We start from the raw sequence: 18,599 nt of genomic DNA, 5'->3' as shown, positions 1-18,599 counted from the left end.
AAAAGAAGCGTTGTGTCGGCCAAAGAGGTCCTACCTGACGTTCTCGTGCCGCTTGACGTAGAGGCTGTGGAAGTTGTTGTCCTTCACCAGCCGCTGCTGCTCCTCCTTGTCCTTGCACTCCTGCAGCCGCTCCATGATGGCCAGCTTCATCTTCATGGAGATGTAGACGGGCAGCACGGACAGCAGCAGGCTCTCCTAAGGACACACACACACACACACATGAACACCTCCAATGTACACACACACACTTACATACATGAACCCCCCCAATGTACTCTCACACACACAATGTACATAGACACACACACACACACACACACACACATACATGAACACCTCCAATGTACACACACACACACACGAACACCTCCAATGTACACACACACACACACACACACACACACACACTTACATACATGAACTCCCCCAATGTACACACACACACACAAACCCAATGTACATACACACACACACACACACACACACAAACTCCCCCAATATACACACACAAACACACCCAATGTACATACACACACCCACAAACACCCCAAATGCACACACACATACACACGCGAACAACCCCAATGTACACACACACACGCAAACACACAATCACCCCCAATGTACACAAACACACTGATCACAGACGCCACCGGGACAAAAGGTGTTATTATGTGCAATCACTGTGAGATTTCTGTGGCATTGACCTCTGACCCCTTCCTACAGGTGCATTAGGTCGCTGTGCATCATCACACAACCAATCGCTCTCCCCTCTACTTGTTCTGTTCACGTAACGTACACCAACGGAACATCTCATTAATGCGTCATTCATACCTAAATGCTTATGATATATTTAAACAATAAGAGGATTAGACGTTTGGGTTACATTACAGGCTGGCCCATTGTACAGCACAACAACTCTCTGGTGAGTTACAACAGAGACACTGGCTGCAACCAGTCCGTATACCCCATATGGACCGTCTCTGATGTTACATGGGTTTGACCGTCTTGTTTGGTTAGCTGTGTTTTTATCAGTGCTCCTACGCTCCCTCCAAAGAGTCGACCCTGCGTCATGGCTGCAGTCCTGCAGTCACTGAACCAGTCCTATCTTGGATGTTTTAGTTAACCAGACTCAGATAAAAACAGAGAGGCAGAGAATGCTCCCCGACGTGGCCGTTTAAATCCCTTGTAGTGCGGTAATAACAGTACTATGAAAAGCCGAAAGCACAGTCATTGGTGAACATTCACCTTAATTCCACAAGGCTGGGATACCTACGCCTAGCTATTTTCATTGTGAGGCAGGTTCACTCTAAAACGGTACACTTCATGCATGCGATTCTCCATTAAAATGGTAAATTAGACAGCGGGACAGCCCTCAAAGACTTTGTTGCTGGGGAACACAACGGATGGCTGCAAAGAACTCAAATTAGTCACATTTAAACAGCGCTTTTCTAGGTACCCAAAGCGCTTTTCATAGTGTGTGTGTGTGCGTGTGCGTGTGCGTGTGTGTGTGTTTGTGTGACACCTCATCCACTATCAGGTTCAAGGGGTCATTCTGATGCGTTCCGCCAGTAGAGAGTCTCTTTGCTCCTGGTTTTAGGTATTACGATCTGTCCGTTACATAACGGTCCTTTCCTTCTGTACCTGCAGGGATCTATGCTGTGTGCACTCATCGCCCCGATCCATGTCCCAGTAGTTTGGAAGACATGCTGCCTGATAATGGATTGCATGAAGCCTTCCATCAAGGCATGTAGGTAATGGACAACTGAATAATACTGTGTCCGGGAGGAGATGGTGTGAACAAAAAAAAAGACACACAAAAGCTATGAATAAAATTCTTAAATCAAACAAATAAATTGATTTGTAAAATATTTTTTGTCCTGTGTACAGGTAAAGTGATCGGAGGGAAACAATTAGCTTTCCCGGTTGCGTATAACAATGGAATAAACCACAACAATATTGTGATTCTGTGCTTGGTTTGATTTTCAAAGGAATAGCGAAACAGGAATGCACGTGTCTGGCCAGTAGGTTGCTGTCCTCAGATGTAGTGCAGAAGATGTGTAGAAGAGTGTATAAGAAGAAGATATGAACCAAAAAGGCAAAAAAAAAAATTAAATGTATACATATTGCCAGTTTAAAGTTAGCTTGATTCAGCAAATTCTCTTTGAGAGCCTTGAAGCAGGAAACAATGCAGGTGTTTTGTTCTATGCGGCATGGGAAACATAATCTCTCATCCTGGGAAATAATTCTATATTTCTGAATAAATAAACAGCAGAGATGGGAGGAGCCTCGACGGTAGACCATGTGACTTTGCGAGCCAAGCTCTTAACGTCTGAAGTTATGAAGTTATCTAGAAAATGCTTTTAACATAATCCATTCTTCACAGTGGACTACCTAGCTGAGTAAACATAGATATAGGCCCGATAGAACAAACATGCCACATTTCCTAAGATACAAAAAACAGTATATCCAACAATGTGCGCGCGTGTGTGTGTGTGTGTGTGTGTGTGTGTGTGTGTGTGTGTGTGTGTGTGTGTGTGTGTGTGTGTGTGTGTGTGTGTGTGTGTGTGTGTGTGTGTGTGTGTGTGCGACATACGTGCGTGCGTGCGTGAAGTCATTTCCAAGAAGGGAAAATTGACCAGTAAAATGTTTTTGATTTAACATGAAAACCATTGAACCACAAAACATTGAGAAAAGCTGAACCAGCGCAGAGGAAGCAGAATCCCAATGAAAAAAAGTTGGTATTCCCAATGAAAGGCATGTGGGAAAAGTTAGCCCAGTAGTCCGGGCTCTCTCCCTGAGGAGCCGTGTCTCTCCTCCAGTCCACACTAAGCCTTTGTGCACTTTGGCACAACCCTTGCTCTTAACTCCCATTTTTCAGTGTCGACGCACAATAAAAAACACAACAAAAGCTTTCAAAGGTTACTGGTTACATCAGTCCTTTCTGGGATGCTAGGCAACGGATCGGGCTCCTCAGCGGCCTTTATGTCCTCGGAGTCAAAGCAAACCGTGGAGGAACAGAGGGTGAGTGGAGCACTCGAGAGTCGCACATGTCATTTATCTGAAAGCACACATTACCATCAAATAAGTTTCATCCAAAGACAAATCGACTTCTCTGGATGACTGCCAATGGCAGGTTACAAGAGGTCTCTCAGGACTTCTCACCGACCAGACGCCTAGCCTAAAACGACCAACAAGTAGGCCCAAGACATGGGCTCTTGGATGTGCCGTCGTCGATAATCAGTGATTCACTTTTACTAAGTGACCCTTATACATAATAATCATCTTATCGCATTAGAGAACAGAAAACTGTTATCAGATTTCATTGTGGTCGCTGTTATGGATTAGAAACACAAGAAGTATCGCGAACACAGAGTCATATCAGTGTGTTTGGCTCACTGCAGAAACCAGCCAGCAGCTGCTACCATGATCATTTATAAAAACTGGATTTCCTGTCAACTGCCTCTTTGTTTAAGTAGCCTGACGGTCCAAACAGTGGCGGGCCATGAATAAATCATGAATCATGATGACTTGTTACGTTTTGCAGCTTTTTTGTTGACACCGTGCGTCAACTAACAAAGACAAAGATTTTGTGCCTATCAGTAACCGTCACCAGAAGGATTACATAACACTGTATTCTGTGAATAAATACAAAATGACTCCTGCATTTCTGCTGTTTACTTCCAACCGTGTTTAATTCACTAGACGTCCATTTGAGGGGATTTGAACAGGCTTGAGGCGTTTCATGGCCTAATGATCATTTTGGCAGTTCACTTCTAACTAGGAATGGCTTCACTGGCTCGTGTGAAGACCAGGGGGAACCTCCACTGTGGAGGGGGACCAACAGCGCTCTGCTCTGGGCAAAACACGCAGACCGAGAGCTTCCTGGGTCGGCTAAACCAGGCCAAGACGTGTTAGCGCGTTCGCTAGAGCCTTGCGTGCGTACGTTGAAAAATAGGACGTCTATTTTTACAAAATACACATCCCTACGTGTGTCCAGAATGTAATCCAGAATCCGAAATCTTATTTCAAGATAATGGGGAAGGGAGTATTATAACATATTAAACTGAAAAGCTATAAATGAAGTACGTCCCAGTATGTGATCAGAAGGAAACAATTTGTTTTCCCGGTGGCGGATGGTAACGGAATAAACAACATATTGTGATTCTGTCTCTGGGGTGGTTCTTAAAGAAACAGGAGTGAATGTCTCAGCCCAGGGGAAGGCCGTCCTCAGATATACGGTAAGAGATTATATGAACCAAAAAAGGCGAACAAACCTGAATACCGTGCCAGTATAATGCTAGCTTGATTCAGCCAATGCTTTGTGAGAGCCTTCATGCAGGTGTTTTGTTCTATGTTGTGTCATGCATCTGTCCTCAGATATATGGCACAGTGTATCTCTTCTGTCCAGTTATATGAGCAGTAGACCAACCGGTGAACAGAGTTATATATGCCACATGATTGAGGGGCGGGCCACACGTGTTCTTGTGGAGCCTCACTGACCTGCTGTCTCTTCTCGATCTCCAGCTTCATGCGCATCCTGAGACAGCGCAGGGTGTCCTGGAAGGTCTGCCGCAGGGTCTTCTCCATCAGCACCTTGTGGAAGGCCCCCACCACGTTGCCGCACAGGAACACCACCGCGTTGGACAACAGCTGTAGAAGCACACAGACGCACAGAAGCACACAGACGCACAGAAGCACACACACACACACACACACACACAGACGCACAGAAGCACACACACACACACACACACACACACACACACACACACACACACACACACACACACACACACACACACACACACACACACACACACACACACACACACACGGTAAGTTATGTTGTACAGGGGAGGACTCCATCTTTCAGGGCAACATCTTAATGTCTAGATGTAACAAAAAAATGGATGCTTTGAATCTACCACCTATTGAGTCCAGTAGGGTTCTGATGTGTCATTTTCATATTATGTGATGTCATGTCATTCATTACACTGTTTAAACGCTGCAATAGCATACCAGTGCTATACATTTATTACTGCTTTGCTATTATTTAAATTACACTGTATCTTTTCATCTCATATTGCACTGCTTCTGCGGCACTTACACCTTTTCATTTCATTGTAAACTTGTAAGCATGTGATAAATAAAACTCTTATCACATGCTTACATGTGATAAGAGTTAATCTTGTTATGAACCTCATCCAGGCTCACCTGTTGTTCCAGGTAGGGTCTATGTTATGACTCACCTGTCGTTCCAGGTAGGGTCTAGGTTATGACTCACCTGTCGTTCCAGGTAGGGTCTAGGTTATGACTCACCTGTCCTTCCAGGTAGGGTCTATTCTATGACTCACCTGTCGTTCCAGGTAGGGTCTAGGTTATGACTCACCTGTCGTTCCAGGTAGGGTCTATGCTATGACTCACCTGTCGTTCAAGGTACGGTCTAGGTTATGGCTCACCTGTTGGGCCAGGTACTGGGTGTCATTCCTGCGGAAGACGGTGAAGTTGAGCGTGAGGACCAGGATGTGCGAGAGTGACGTGAGCACGCTGAGTACCACGGCGTCCCACAGCTGGAAGGGCAGCATGGTGTAGACCGTGAAGATGATGAAGAGGAAGTACGGCACCTACACCACGAGGAGAGGGAGCATGACTGAGCGCAACTCGTTCTCTCCTCCTCCCGTTCAGGTTTTTCTCTGAATTGCGATCGGCCTTGCAAGAGACGTAACACAAAAGACACTCCAGTGTTGTTCCTGTGCGCCCGTGCGTGCGTGCGTGTCTGTCTGTGTGGGTGTGTGTGTGAGTGCATGTCCGCGTGCGTATCCACTCGATCATGGACAAATAAAACTCATTGTCTCAGTAAATGTTAAAACCTTCATGTGAGTTTACATGAACCGGGACGTTTAAAATATTAATCCAGCGTGTCCGCTACCAGAAGGTCAAGGCAAACTCTGATGGCTCAGCTACTGAATCCGGTGTAGAGGGTTCACCAATAGAGGAGAGACCTACTGACTCCAGTCTACAGACCTCACCACTCAGAGACCTACTGACTCTAGAGGGCTCACCACTCAGAGACCTACTGACTCTAGAGGGCTCACCACTCAGAGACCTACTGACTCTAGAGGGCTCACCACTCAGAGACCTACTGACTCACCTGGTCCCAGGGCAGGATGAGCGGCCCGCAGAAGATGAAGGTGTAGGCCATGACAAGGTGGGTGGCCCAAACCGCCAGGCCCAGCAGCCGCCGCCATCGCTGGGTCAGGGTGTCGGTGCACACCAGGAAGAACACGGCCACAAACACCCCGAGGCTCAGGCTCACCACCGCCACGAAGGCACTGTGCTTGTTGGCACTCTGCAGGGGGTAAGAGAAACACACACACACACACACACACACACACACACACACACACACACACACACACACACACACACACACACACACACACACACACACACACACACACACACACACACACACACACACAGACAATGGGGCTTTTACCACGAAACGTCCAATCGCAACGGGTGCCCCCATTTTGAATTCATAGCAGCATTGGAATGTTATCGGTAGTCATCTGTTCCCGATCATTGTTTAGTAATTAATCGTGAAAGGACTTCTCATTCTAGGGCGGCATGCGTTTGAAGCGAACCCAGTGTTTCTCATGCAGCGTGACACGGCACAACGTAAACCCAACGACCTGATCTCCAAAGCCTACAGACCCTGCTAGCAGGCTAATCCTCCCTCGTTACTCTGCCTTGGCACGGACACACCGCAGACCCCTCATTAGTGTTATGAGCTCCACCTGTGTGGGTCCTCCAGTGACACCACAGTGAACACCGGCCCATAGGACTAATCCTATTGCTCTTAGTTCAGACGACCAACTGCAGCTTAACACCAATAACTGAGTCCCCTCCTATCTGCGCGCTGGCCGAACCCTGAAGCACCGAGTGGCGGTAACGGGGGTCACTGAGGGTGTTCACGGCGGTGCGGACGCCGGGGGGATGTTTTGCCTGAGCGACTCGTTGCATGTGTGTTGGCTGAAGGGGGGGGGGGGAGAGAGCCAGAGGACCGGGGGGGCCAACACATCTGCATCGACGTCATGAACTGCTGGCTCCCTGCACAGTCGTCCTCGTTCCCCTACTGTACAGGGAGGCCCACGCTGGAAGGATCGGGGGTGTGTGTGTGTGTGTGTGTGTGTGTGAGTGTGTGTGTGTGTACAATACTTTGCATGCAGATTCCTAGTTATGGGAGAGTAAGCGAGAGGCTGTATGCGATATATATATTGGCAGCTGGTTTTGGGTAAGAGTTGCTTGACAATAAGAAGAGCCAAGAATGTAAATGGTTGAGGACAGAGAGTGGAATAAAGTCAGAACAGGGGTGGCGGGGAGCCAGCCTAACCTTCGTTTGCTGGAGGAAATGAAATCGAGGACAAAGGAGAGGAGGATTGTTAAAGGTGGCAGTGTGAACGGGTGCAGGAAGCGTTTGAGTGAGTGTGGGTTCTGGAAGGCCATCTCGTCCATCAGGTTGCCATGGAAACATGAGCACCACAGACCAGCGGCAGTTTTTTTCCTGCATCGTTCCACTCAGCATTGCCCGCCATACAGACCACAATGCATTAGATACGGTGTTCCTCTGCATCTTCACGAGGACATTAACTCAATAAATACTTCATCAGACCACCGTGCATTATGTGTCCGCTGGACTGAATGCATGTGCTGATGGAGAGAGGGCCATGTGGATCTCTGTTCACTGGGTACCCTGCACTGTTCTGCCCGATGTCCTCTTCTGCAGAACATGATGTAATTTCAGCCAGCCATGAGTCTGCATGTACAATGTACACCGACATCCTTTCAGCATCCTAATGCATCATTAGTAATGGATTCATGTACATTGTACATGAATCCATTACTAATGATGCATTAGGATGCTGAAAGGATGTCCTTGCAAATTCTGTGCACATTAAAATGAAAAATGGATGTTGCATCATTTTATGTGTATGTATTTGGATCGTCGATATAAACCACGTCGATATAAACCACCAGTACCAGTACTACAATAAATAATGATAAAATGTATGAAAACTTGACAATTTACATTGTTAATAACAATCTGTGACTGAGAAGCATAATCAATGCTACGGATAAGTTGTTTATGAACCTAAAGGGATAAACACTGTTTCAGTTGTAAAGTAGTCTTAACTTTCTTTTTTATAGCATTTTGAAATTGTTTAAGCTATTTGGAGAACACTAGGCCCCTTATCGTAACGCAAACTCAGATGAGGTCAACATCAGGAAACCGGAAACTAAAGACACATTCAGTCTGTCAGGGCATCCAAACTACAGGCAGGAGTGGTGGAGCCACTAGGCCACTAGGGTGGAGGAATGGCGATACACTCCTCCTGTTGAGATGCCTTTTACATGGAATACCCTCTTCATTTATCAAAAGGTTGTCCCTTGATGCAAGCACTTCTGAGTCTCCTCTGTAGAACTCTGAACTTCCAGTCCACTCCAGCCCACCTCCACATTTCATCTCTCTCTCTCTCTCTCTCTCTCTCTCTCTCTCTCTCTCTCTCTCTCTCTCTCTCTCTCTCTCTCTCTCTCTCTCTCTCTCTCTCTCTCTCTCTCTCTCTCTCTCTCTCTCTCCTTCACTCCCTCCCTCTATCCCTCCCTCCCTCTCTTCCTCCCTCCCCCCAAGCCTCCCTCCCAGCATCCATCTCTCCCTCCCTCCCTCCTTCCCTCCCAGCTGCCCTTCCAGCCTCCCTTCCAGCCTCCCTCCCTCCCTCCCTCCCTCCCTCCCTCCCTCGACCCACACAGGCCGAAACTGCCAGGTTTCGAGGGGCCACTTGGAACAAAAGCCCAGCCTGTGTGGCGCTCCGGAGTGCCCGCCGTCAGGTGTCCGTGATTGGATAACAGCGCTCTCCATGAGATGATTCCTGCTCACCACCACTGCCACAAATTCCCCCCAGCTCACCCCGGCCTGGTACAACCCCCCTGTCTACACCACACACACACACACACACACACACACACACCAATCTCTGAAGAGACGGAGGAAGGGAGGGACAAACAGAGACTGGGGTTTCCAGGAAGGGACTGTACCACACACACTGTAAGTGGGATCAAGCGCTGGGGAAGTGCCGTTGAGCAAGGCACTGAATTCCTGTCAGCTTCAGGGACCCTTTGAGTCGTTGTCAATTTATCACTCAACATATTCTGAATCATGAGTGTCTATGGAGGACCTAGGTCAATTATTACTATACATCAACACATATCTATCCATACAAAAAAATTATGACTATTTTTTACAACCTTTAACAATAACAATAATCAATCATCCAAACTGGAGAACTTGACAAGCTGTCCATCACTGCTTCTTGCGGTAGACTACCATCGTCTTGAGGAGGTTCTAGATCATCTGCTCTGCAATCAACCGCTCTGAGCCCACAGACTCCGACCAAAACAACAGTCCAACTGTCTCCGGAGCCAACATCCTCTCGTCTAAGGAAGCCTGCAAAGGAGAATTCTCCCACTTTCTTTACCTCTTAACAAGATGAAGGATTGTGATTGTGTTTCCGATGCGTTCATCTCCGATATCTCCAGCATCACCTGGGATGAGACAGCAATTCATGGCCCTATTTAATGATGACCTGTGCTATATTTAGAGCCTTGGGTCTGAGCGTGTGTATGTGTTTGTCTCGAGCAAACACTGCCATCACGGTGAGCAGTGTCAGGAGGGCCCTGACTCCGAACGCACTCGGATTTCGATCAAGGTAAACATCGTAGACGTATATATGATCCTATTCCCTTTGTGACCTCCTGCCATTGGATTGACATTCAGTGAGTTGGATGTAAGACGTTTTAGATCGACCTGCTCAGCACTTGGAATAGAATAGCTTGACGATGGATATCATTAATTCATCATCAATCCATTTCTGAATCAATATCGTCCCTGTTTCGAGGGTTTGTTCGTTATGTTATGAGGGTAAGACAAACGCACAAACACACACACACATTACTTAAAGCACCGAGAAATACACTGTTTCACAAAACAATACTTATTTGTGTAACAATATCAGATTTTGTAATAGAAAAAATTCCATGTCTTAAAAATACTAAATAAAATTAATTCCAGATCATGATCCTCCCTGGTTTGAGGATGGTAGTGACCAAACGCCAAACTCCAAACCAAAGCCATGCGTCAAGGGTACTGAATGAGGAGCGGGGTTAAGGGTTCGACCGCAAAGTGTGACTCACCAGCTGGAGCGAGAAGAAGAGCACCAGGAGGATGGCACAGGACAGCATGGACAGGCCCAGCAGCAGCGCCAGCGGCTGATACTGGCTGATGCAGGAGAACTTGCGGTACAGCGTCTCATGTTTGAGCTCCAGTTCATTCAACAGGTACTTCCCCTTGGCTGGCATGGCCCCCGTTGCGTCTCACACATAGCAGTCGGCCGCGGCTGGCCCAGTGTACAACAAAACCCTGCAGAGGATATCAAAACCAGGTTGTCCCACGCAGAGATCCGTCCTCGCTGCCTGATCTGTTGACTGAGACGGGGGTCTGTCGCGGGGCCGTTCGAGGTAGAGATCCACGGTTCAAGTGGTGACGTTAGTCGTCGGCTAGCTCATGGCCTCCTGAGAAAAAACCGGCCATTCTGTTCTCTGCAGTGAGGGCTCTGTTGTATCTCCCCTCCACACCGCTCAGCTCCTATTTCTCCGTTTGATTCCAGGGGCTTTCCTCCCTCTCTCCCGTCTGCTGTCCACTGTCTGTCGCTGGCAGGCAGCGGTGGTTCCTTGTTGGCCAGCTACTGTTCCTTCTTCTCCCCTGAGTTGTATCCCTGAGAGCGGACCGCGCTGAATGGGAGGAGAGGCCCGCTTACAGAAGGGTAGGAGGGTCCGGGATGGGCTGGACTCTTGGGAGGCGTCTGGGGAGTCTCAGGAGGTGATGAGGCCCGGCGTGGATGACCCTGTGGGGTCTGCTGGTGTTTCAGCGTGGACAAAAGGAGAGGCCAACCTGGGGAAGAGACAGAGGGGGAGACAGGGAGGGAGATGTTAAGACAATGTTGTCGACGGTGATGTCATGGTAAGCTCCACACACACACACACACACACACACACACACACACACGCCCACACACCAACTTATTTTCGATCTAGTGATTCAAAGTATGTGATCAGGTGGTACTGGCAAGGAAGTAATGACATGCCAGACCAACAGCTGCGGCTGGTCAGAGGAAGTGACCGTGTCATCATGGGTGACTGGAGGGCATGTGTGCTTATTGGTCACGTCTTTGCTTTGGGATGCGATTCCAAACTTGGCTTACGCAAGTCCGAAATTCATTACCTTCCCGACGACTCACTGTCTCACTATGTGGGCTGAGGAGAAGAAAGAATAAATATGCACCCATTAACCTACGTGCTACTTAGATGACTAAAGACCTGCGACGGTTTTATCTATTTATTATATTTCTTTATTAAATACAAGAATCTGAGCGTCAGGGAAAGAAGATGTGTTGTCTCTGGAAGCTACGAGGTCACACATTGAGTCCCACAAGCTGTGACTGTGAAATCCATTTAGATAAAAACATAATGCTTTTGTTGGGTTTGAATGCAGTAGACGAGACGGCAGCAGCAAGAAAACAGACTTCTCATGTTGATAGTTCTATCAACAACATAAACACAAAGTCTGTAGGGCAGTCTATTGTTCCCCTGCTGGAGGCCAACAAATCGACTCAGCCTTCTGCTTTCAAGTCATACTTCTGTTGACTATTCATAAACATGGCCTTGAACCTTCGGTTTGCAAATCAATAACCCTGCAGTGCTGTGAACCGATTATAAGCCACATTAAACCAACCCGTACACAATGACCCAACAGAAAGGCACCACTGCAATGAAAACACTGCTGCAACGCGGCCAATTTCTGTTCATTGTTCAACGCAGCCTCTGATGTCTTTGGACGGGGAGCATCACAGAGGCACAGTAGGGGAAAAAACGAATGCCCAGGTGGTTTTTCCCTCCTACATACTGTACATCTTTTACACAGCAAGTCAAAAGTCCAGCGGGTATTGGCCAGACTGCGGACCGAAGAAGCCAATACTAGTAGGATTCCATGTTCAGACGTGGATATTAAATTCTGAAAGCCACTGCTGCGTTGTAGAGACCAGAGGACATAGAGGGCTGAGAAAAAAAACCGCAACTTTTCTCTGCGGTCAATAGAAAGCTAATTTCCTCCAGTCGCTGATATGGTTCATCTAGAGTGTTGGAAGTGTTTGCTCGGCGGGCCCTCCCATAGCAACAGCAGCAGATGCCATATAACACTGCTCCGGTTAAGAGGTCAATGGAATAAGGGCAGGGGAAGACTTGATAGAGGTAGTACTTTCCCTGAGACAATGTAGACACACACTTACACACACACACACACACACACACACACACACACACACACACACACACGCGTGTTCACAGAAACCTCCAGAAATATGGCCATCACCTTCTACAGAAAAGGGTAGTAATCTCCCTGAACTGGTATCTCTCCCATCACTTAAAGCAAGAGCGATAACGAGATGGATGCAACAAAACTAGAACGAGGCAACAGGAAATCATGTTGATAGCATTAGCTACTCAGAAAACCCCAAAAAGACGCACACAAAACGATGTTCCAAGTACACGCTAAAACAGAATCATAACAGCAGAACATGAACACAGTGAATCAGATATGAGACGATGACCCGAACTGCTCTGCCTTTCTGCAGACACCGGGGGGAATCATTGACTCAGGCCCCCCCCTCGTCACACTGCAGTGCATACCACGACTGTGCCTCACCCCCCTCAGAGAATTACTGTACCTCACCCCCCTCAGAGAACGGCTCAGAGACCTCATCCCCCCCCTCCCCCCCTCAGAGAACCACTGTACCTCATCCCCCTCAGAGAACGGCTCAGAGACCTCACCCCCCCCCCCCCCCCCCCTCGGAGAACCACTGTACCTCGGCCCCCCCCCGCGAGAGCGAGCGAGGCTCCGGTGTGTATCCCGCGTACAACCGCAACACCTTCTTTACAGACACCTCCACGCTGCAAACAGCACTCGATCACTGCAGAGGAGGACGGGGGACAACAGGAGCCCCCTGCAGGGAGTCCGGAGCAGAGACCATCAAGAGCAAACAGGGGCGGTGTTATGGCGGCCGGCCCCGGGGGAATGGTTCTTATCACAGCGGTACAGCAGGTCGCATCCCCTCTCAAACCCCTCGTCTTACTCTCCACTCAGGGCCCCTGATTTAAACACAGACACCCGCTATGGGCCCAGGCTGATAGCTCTCCGCCATTAACGGTTGATGTGTGTGTCTTTGATGTTCAGGTTGCCATGGTATATATAAAGCTCATATGAAGCTACAAGAGATGTTGAGCGTTTCCAACCCCCCGTTGTAAAATGATAAGCTTTTGAAATCATTCTGTTCATTTGAGAACGTTAACACACGTTTCTAAAATCGTTTTTCTGTCTGATCATCCACATGATCTGGTGAATGCCTCAGGGCTAGACACCCAGAGAGTGACGGCACCATTCTCAACCTCCCTCATGTCCCTCTCAAAGGAGAAGGATTCCTGGACCGTTCCAGGCGGCCAGAGGACTTGTTTACCAGACACTTGTCTTTTAGAACAGTCCCCGGCCTGACAACTCTTTTTATCCTCCAGTTCTTAAGTTGCCATGGCAAACAGAGCCCCATGCCGGTGGGTTTGTGTCCAGCGAGCGGTGGTCTCACAGCAGAGATCTGATGAATGAATGGCTAGCATCACACACAATTGTCCGGCAGGCCTTTCTCCATGGAGGGCCCGCAGCGGCCTTGCTGAGCGCCGTCACCGACCCGAGAACAGGACTGCGGTGACATCATTTGGCCAGTCGCAGGCGGTCGGTGTGGGGAAGGGTGGAGAACTGAAAGAGGACGGATCCCGGCCTTTGTCTTCCTTTTAGATTTATGGTCAAAAATCGTTAACTGATGTTAACTAATCGCATGTTGGGATTGATTCATGGTGGATGGGATTCTTAGGGGTTGGAGGTGTTGTTGTAGATAAGCGTGGTGCCAAGGACCCAGAATAATTTATTTATTTAAATATATATATTTTCTGGGCTGCCTTAAAATCAAATATCATCGCTCTTCGTTTATTCATTATACATTTTGTAGAAAAATGTGTTTGTAATGCAGTGTTGTGTTGCACTGATTCGCATTTCAAAACTACTTCTATTTTTTTCTGTTTGGTTTGGTTTGCATTATGGTTCCTACATAAAAAATAAAAAAACTCTCACTGAGATGGTTGAACGAACACCACCTTGAATCACCGGGCCCGTCCTATTGTCGATGGTGTATCGGGGGACAGGATATGCGCTGGTAAGAGCCCACACCAGGTGGTTTGGACCAGACCAACACCCTCATTAAAGCCCTTTCACGGACAGTCCCCAGCCGGGTCCCACAGTAAATCCTTCTACTTTTACGGCAGTCTTTGTGCGAGCGCTGAATGCCTTTGACCCGGCCCAAGAACAATGGCTGACCTCTGGACGGAACCACAGGTCTCAGCCTCTGCTGCACGTCACGTCAGGTTAGAGGTCAAAGGTCAAGGGTAATCTCACACCACCCAGAGGCCACGGAGCCCGAGGATCAGCTCTTGAATCCAGGTAGAAGTCGTGTCCACCATGGGCAAGAAATACAGGTGTTTATATTCACGTAAATCAAAAGAGGGCATTGTTTAAGCAATAAAGTATACACTAGAAGCATGAAACCTTGTTTATGTCGGCAGGCGGCGGTGTGAAGATGGTGTCATCATATCTTTGCATAAGGTTTGTGTAAGGTCCCACGTCTCAGACAATTTGAGGCGAGCAGCGTGGAATATTCAATTCAGTGTTCAGTGTTTGAAAGATGCTGCATGAAAAGGACACTTGACTGTTCCTCCACACTTGAAACCCTTAAATCCCATTTAACCTGTTTGACATTCACGCATGACAAGTGGAGCAAACAAAAACCCAAATTAAAATGAAACGGAAACATTAAAATCCATATTGTAAACTACACATTAATGCCATGTTTAAACCTACATTCACAAAACAGAATTGAGACACAAACGACACATTAGGAAATTAATTAGTATCTGCCGACGACCTGCCGGAGGTTTGGTCGCGTGTCCCGTCACCAGCCGATGAAGGACGGATGTACAGCAATGCAGCGCGCCGATTGGATTAGGCCCGGGCCGTCTGCCCCTCTCCCCTCGGCAGCTTCCAGGGCTATTGAATTAGCCGCTGAAGGCTAACCACGTTAGCAGGATGCTATCTGGAGGCCGGGTGAAGTGCAGACCGCTCGTGTTGACAATACACAGGAAGTCCGGGTGGGAACGCAACATGCGTTGAGAAAACCCCCTAACACACACAAGGGAAACACTCTGTCTTGAGTGATGGAGTCGTCTAATTTCGCTGCGAAAACACACTCAACCACATCCATCCCGACACTGGTTGGGTGATTCAAAACATATCAGATCCCACAGAGACACATTTCAGAAGGAGTGGAGATAGAAGAGATAGAAGGCTGGATCTGATGTTTTCCTTCCTCTTTTGGGTTGATCTGAGATGTTAAAAAATGCACTCTCACCCTGCCACACACACATCCGTCTATAAAAGGGTTACAAGCAACATTTTAACATTTTCAGTTCTCTCTATTTCACACTGAATCAGTTGCGTTTCCTTATTTTTCCATTATGCAACAGAGACCAATAAAATGCAGGGAAAAGTACCCTCTCTACACAGAAGGGGGGAGGGAGGCATGCGGAGAGGAGAAAGAGACGCTATTCTTTCCAGTTAGCGCAAGGCAACCACATCCCCATTTAAGGTTTCATAACCCCACATTTAGCCGGCCTCAGCTGGCCGGTAGGCCCGCTCTATCCTGCCTAACTATTGGTTCTTGTGTTTGCCCAATGCTTTCTAGCTCCACCTCGGCTAACCAGAGAAAAACCATAATCATACCCTGGGAACCTCTAGCTACTAGCACTGACCTCTACAGACACTGTACACATGCGCCACAAACAATAACAGCAGTACACGGGGAGGGTAGTGCGCCCGTTCATTCAACATAGGGACGCACCGGTCGCGACTTTCGGGCCGATCCCGAACCCCGATCTTTTTAACGTGCAATCGGCCGATCCGATACTGACCAACTATTTATTTTGAAATATATTTTGAAATATACATTAATAGGATGATTCTCATAATTATAATATGTGCTGATTATACAGGGGTATTTAGTTAGTTAGCGTTATCCAAGGGTTGTTCTTAATTGGTTGAGCCGACGTAAATGCGATTGTGTTCCTTTAAGAGAAGACTCGATGGCACGTAAACTCAATGCCTGGAGCCACACGGTTCTCTGAACAGTTCTGTAAGTATAGACGCAAAGGAACGTCAAATAAATTACACACCACTAACAAAGGAGAAGGAACCAGTGGTATTACTGTTTATTGGGAAGGAGCTACAGGGGATCACACCAAAAACTGTATGGATAATACAAAACCAACACCGGTTTAATCCAACATATGATCAAATGTCACCGTATCCCCTGTGATACGCTCTGCACGTGTCAATATCCGCAGGCAGTCTAAAGGAGGGCTACCGGGAAGAAGAGGCCGTTTGTATCCTACTAAGCTTTGCAAACAAAATACAGACGGCCACATTGGCATGTAGGCTAAATGAGAGATGCTTATATCCGTAGCCTACGTTTTGCTACCTGTGATGTGGCGCAAGCTTATTATCCAGATATACAACCGCGTTCGCATAGGCATTCACTTTACAGGCTTAGAGGTCTCGTATGATGTATGATTTTAGGAAGTAAACCAGGTCGACGATAGCATATGGTGACAGTCTTCATTCAAGGGGATTTATTTAGAGATAATTTCAAGTAGTGCTGCATGATTAATCGAATCGCAATCGCGATATCAGCCTTTGCGATTGTATAACCGCAGAAAGCTGTGATGTAATTTTTAAAAGAAATTGCAAAAAAAAAAAGAAAACCTAACCAATTTCTTCACTGCAGAAATGCCTTTATTTTGAAAAAAATTTTTTTTAATTATTTAGTTAATTTTGTAAAATATTGTTATTTTGAAAACAGTACTGTACACATTTTTTAGTTTTTGTATTTTTTTATGCTAGTTTAAATTTGAGTTGAGAAATAAACATTTTAAAATGATCAGCAATCTGCGTGCATTTTCCTTGATAATCCAAGCAAGTAGACTCATGACACCATTTGTTTATTATATCGCAATCGCAAATCGCAAAATTGTCCACAATAATCGCAATATGAATATATGAATAATACCAAATCGTGCAGCACTTATTTCAAGTTGTTCGGCCGACCAGCGATCATGCGTTAAGGCCGTACAACGTCCGATAATGATCGATACCCGATCTATCGGTGGTCACCGACACCAATTCCAACCCACGAGTCCACACTGATCCTTTGGGGTGGATGGTTTACCGAGGCTCTGAAGAGGTGCTGCATGCCATCCAGGCAGGGGTGCTTGTTAAGTAGCGGTCGCCATACATTCCTGGGAGTAGAGGCCTGAGCCAACAGCATTCTGGACGGAGCGGAGGGAGTCCGAGCTGGGAGTCCGAGCGCCAGCTCCTAGTAAGCCCAGTGACGCTCATTTTCCTTCTGCCATAAAAAGCCACTCATCTGTTGACGGGACCATCTGCTGCGTGGTTACTACGTCGTCTGCTCCCAACGCCTGTTGTTCTGAGCAAGGGCTGTGACTCATTCTCTATCTGTGCCTCTCGCAGTGACTCCTCGACTGTCACTTTAATTTAAGTGCCGTACTGTAATAGAGGCGGGTATGTGGCAACATGCTTTCACTTGCGATGCAAATGTGAAATTTTCACTCGTTCACTTGTCCGGGTGATTTCCGCGGGAAGAAGGCCTCTTTGACGCTGCAGAGATCCGCATTAGGCATTCACAGGTTCCTGCTGAACAGTACTCAGACGCAGTGGATCTCATTAAACACGCTTTCCGCTTTCTTTGGAAACAGACAATAAAGGCAATGCTGGAAAACGGCAATGCCTGCTGGAGGTAGCATGGGGAAGGAGATCTCTGTAGAAGCTATAAATGGTGTGGCCTCCTTTGTGTGTGTGTGTCTGTGTCTGTGTGTGTGTGTGTGTGTGTGTGTGTGTGTGTGTGTGTGTGTGTGTGTGTGTGTGTGTGTGTGTGTGTGTGTGTGTGTGTGTGTGTGTGTGTGTGTGTGTGTGTGTGTGTCACACCCTATATTGGCCCATTAGGTCCATCCTGTGTTGGTCAAGCATGGGGGCAACATGTTACTCTGTGAGCTGCTGCACATCGCAGCGCTCTGGGACAACCTTTGAAAGGCTTAAGTGTACTGGAAGCATTGCCAGGAAATGTTTCAATTTTCGGCCAGTAACTAAAATTTTGATTGAAGGATTAGTTTTTTTCTGGATAAAATCCAACACAAAATATCTGTGTTTTAATATCACGTCTCCTTTTCAAATCCCTTGAATGGACGTGCAAGCCGAAAGGCATGCAGAAGAAATTGAATTATAAGCACAAAGAAAAATCCTTGAGAATCCTTCC

At 47.3% G+C, this 18,599-nt stretch overlaps 1 protein-coding gene across 3 annotated transcripts in view; it reads right to left on the bottom strand.

Annotated features, from left to right (window-relative positions):
• The window catches only part of adcy7 (adenylate cyclase 7), a 55,884-nt gene that overhangs the window by 24,525 nt on the left and 12,760 nt on the right, over positions 1 to 18,599 (bottom strand). For 2 of the 3 annotated variants that reach the window (XM_030377798.1, XM_030377801.1), the window contains exons 2-6: positions 10,255 to 11,011; positions 6,155 to 6,352; positions 5,463 to 5,627; positions 4,504 to 4,653; positions 35 to 195 (exon numbers count right to left, since the gene is read on the bottom strand). In XM_030377798.1, the coding sequence (XP_030233658.1) occupies positions 35 to 195; positions 4,504 to 4,653; positions 5,463 to 5,627; positions 6,155 to 6,352; positions 10,255 to 10,419 (839 nt within the window). In that variant the 5' untranslated portion in view covers positions 10,420 to 11,011. Of the gene's footprint in view, positions 1 to 34; positions 196 to 4,503; positions 4,654 to 5,462; positions 5,628 to 6,154; positions 6,353 to 10,254; positions 11,012 to 15,140; positions 15,558 to 18,599 lie in introns of those variants that run through there. The other variant, XM_030377800.1, reaches the window with a different exon arrangement.

Source organism: Gadus morhua, chromosome 14 (genome assembly GCF_902167405.1).
Source record: "Gadus morhua chromosome 14, gadMor3.0, whole genome shotgun sequence".
Taxonomy (NCBI): Eukaryota; Metazoa; Chordata; class Actinopteri; order Gadiformes; family Gadidae; genus Gadus; species Gadus morhua.
This window is presented reverse-complemented; position numbering and strand designations above follow the sequence as displayed.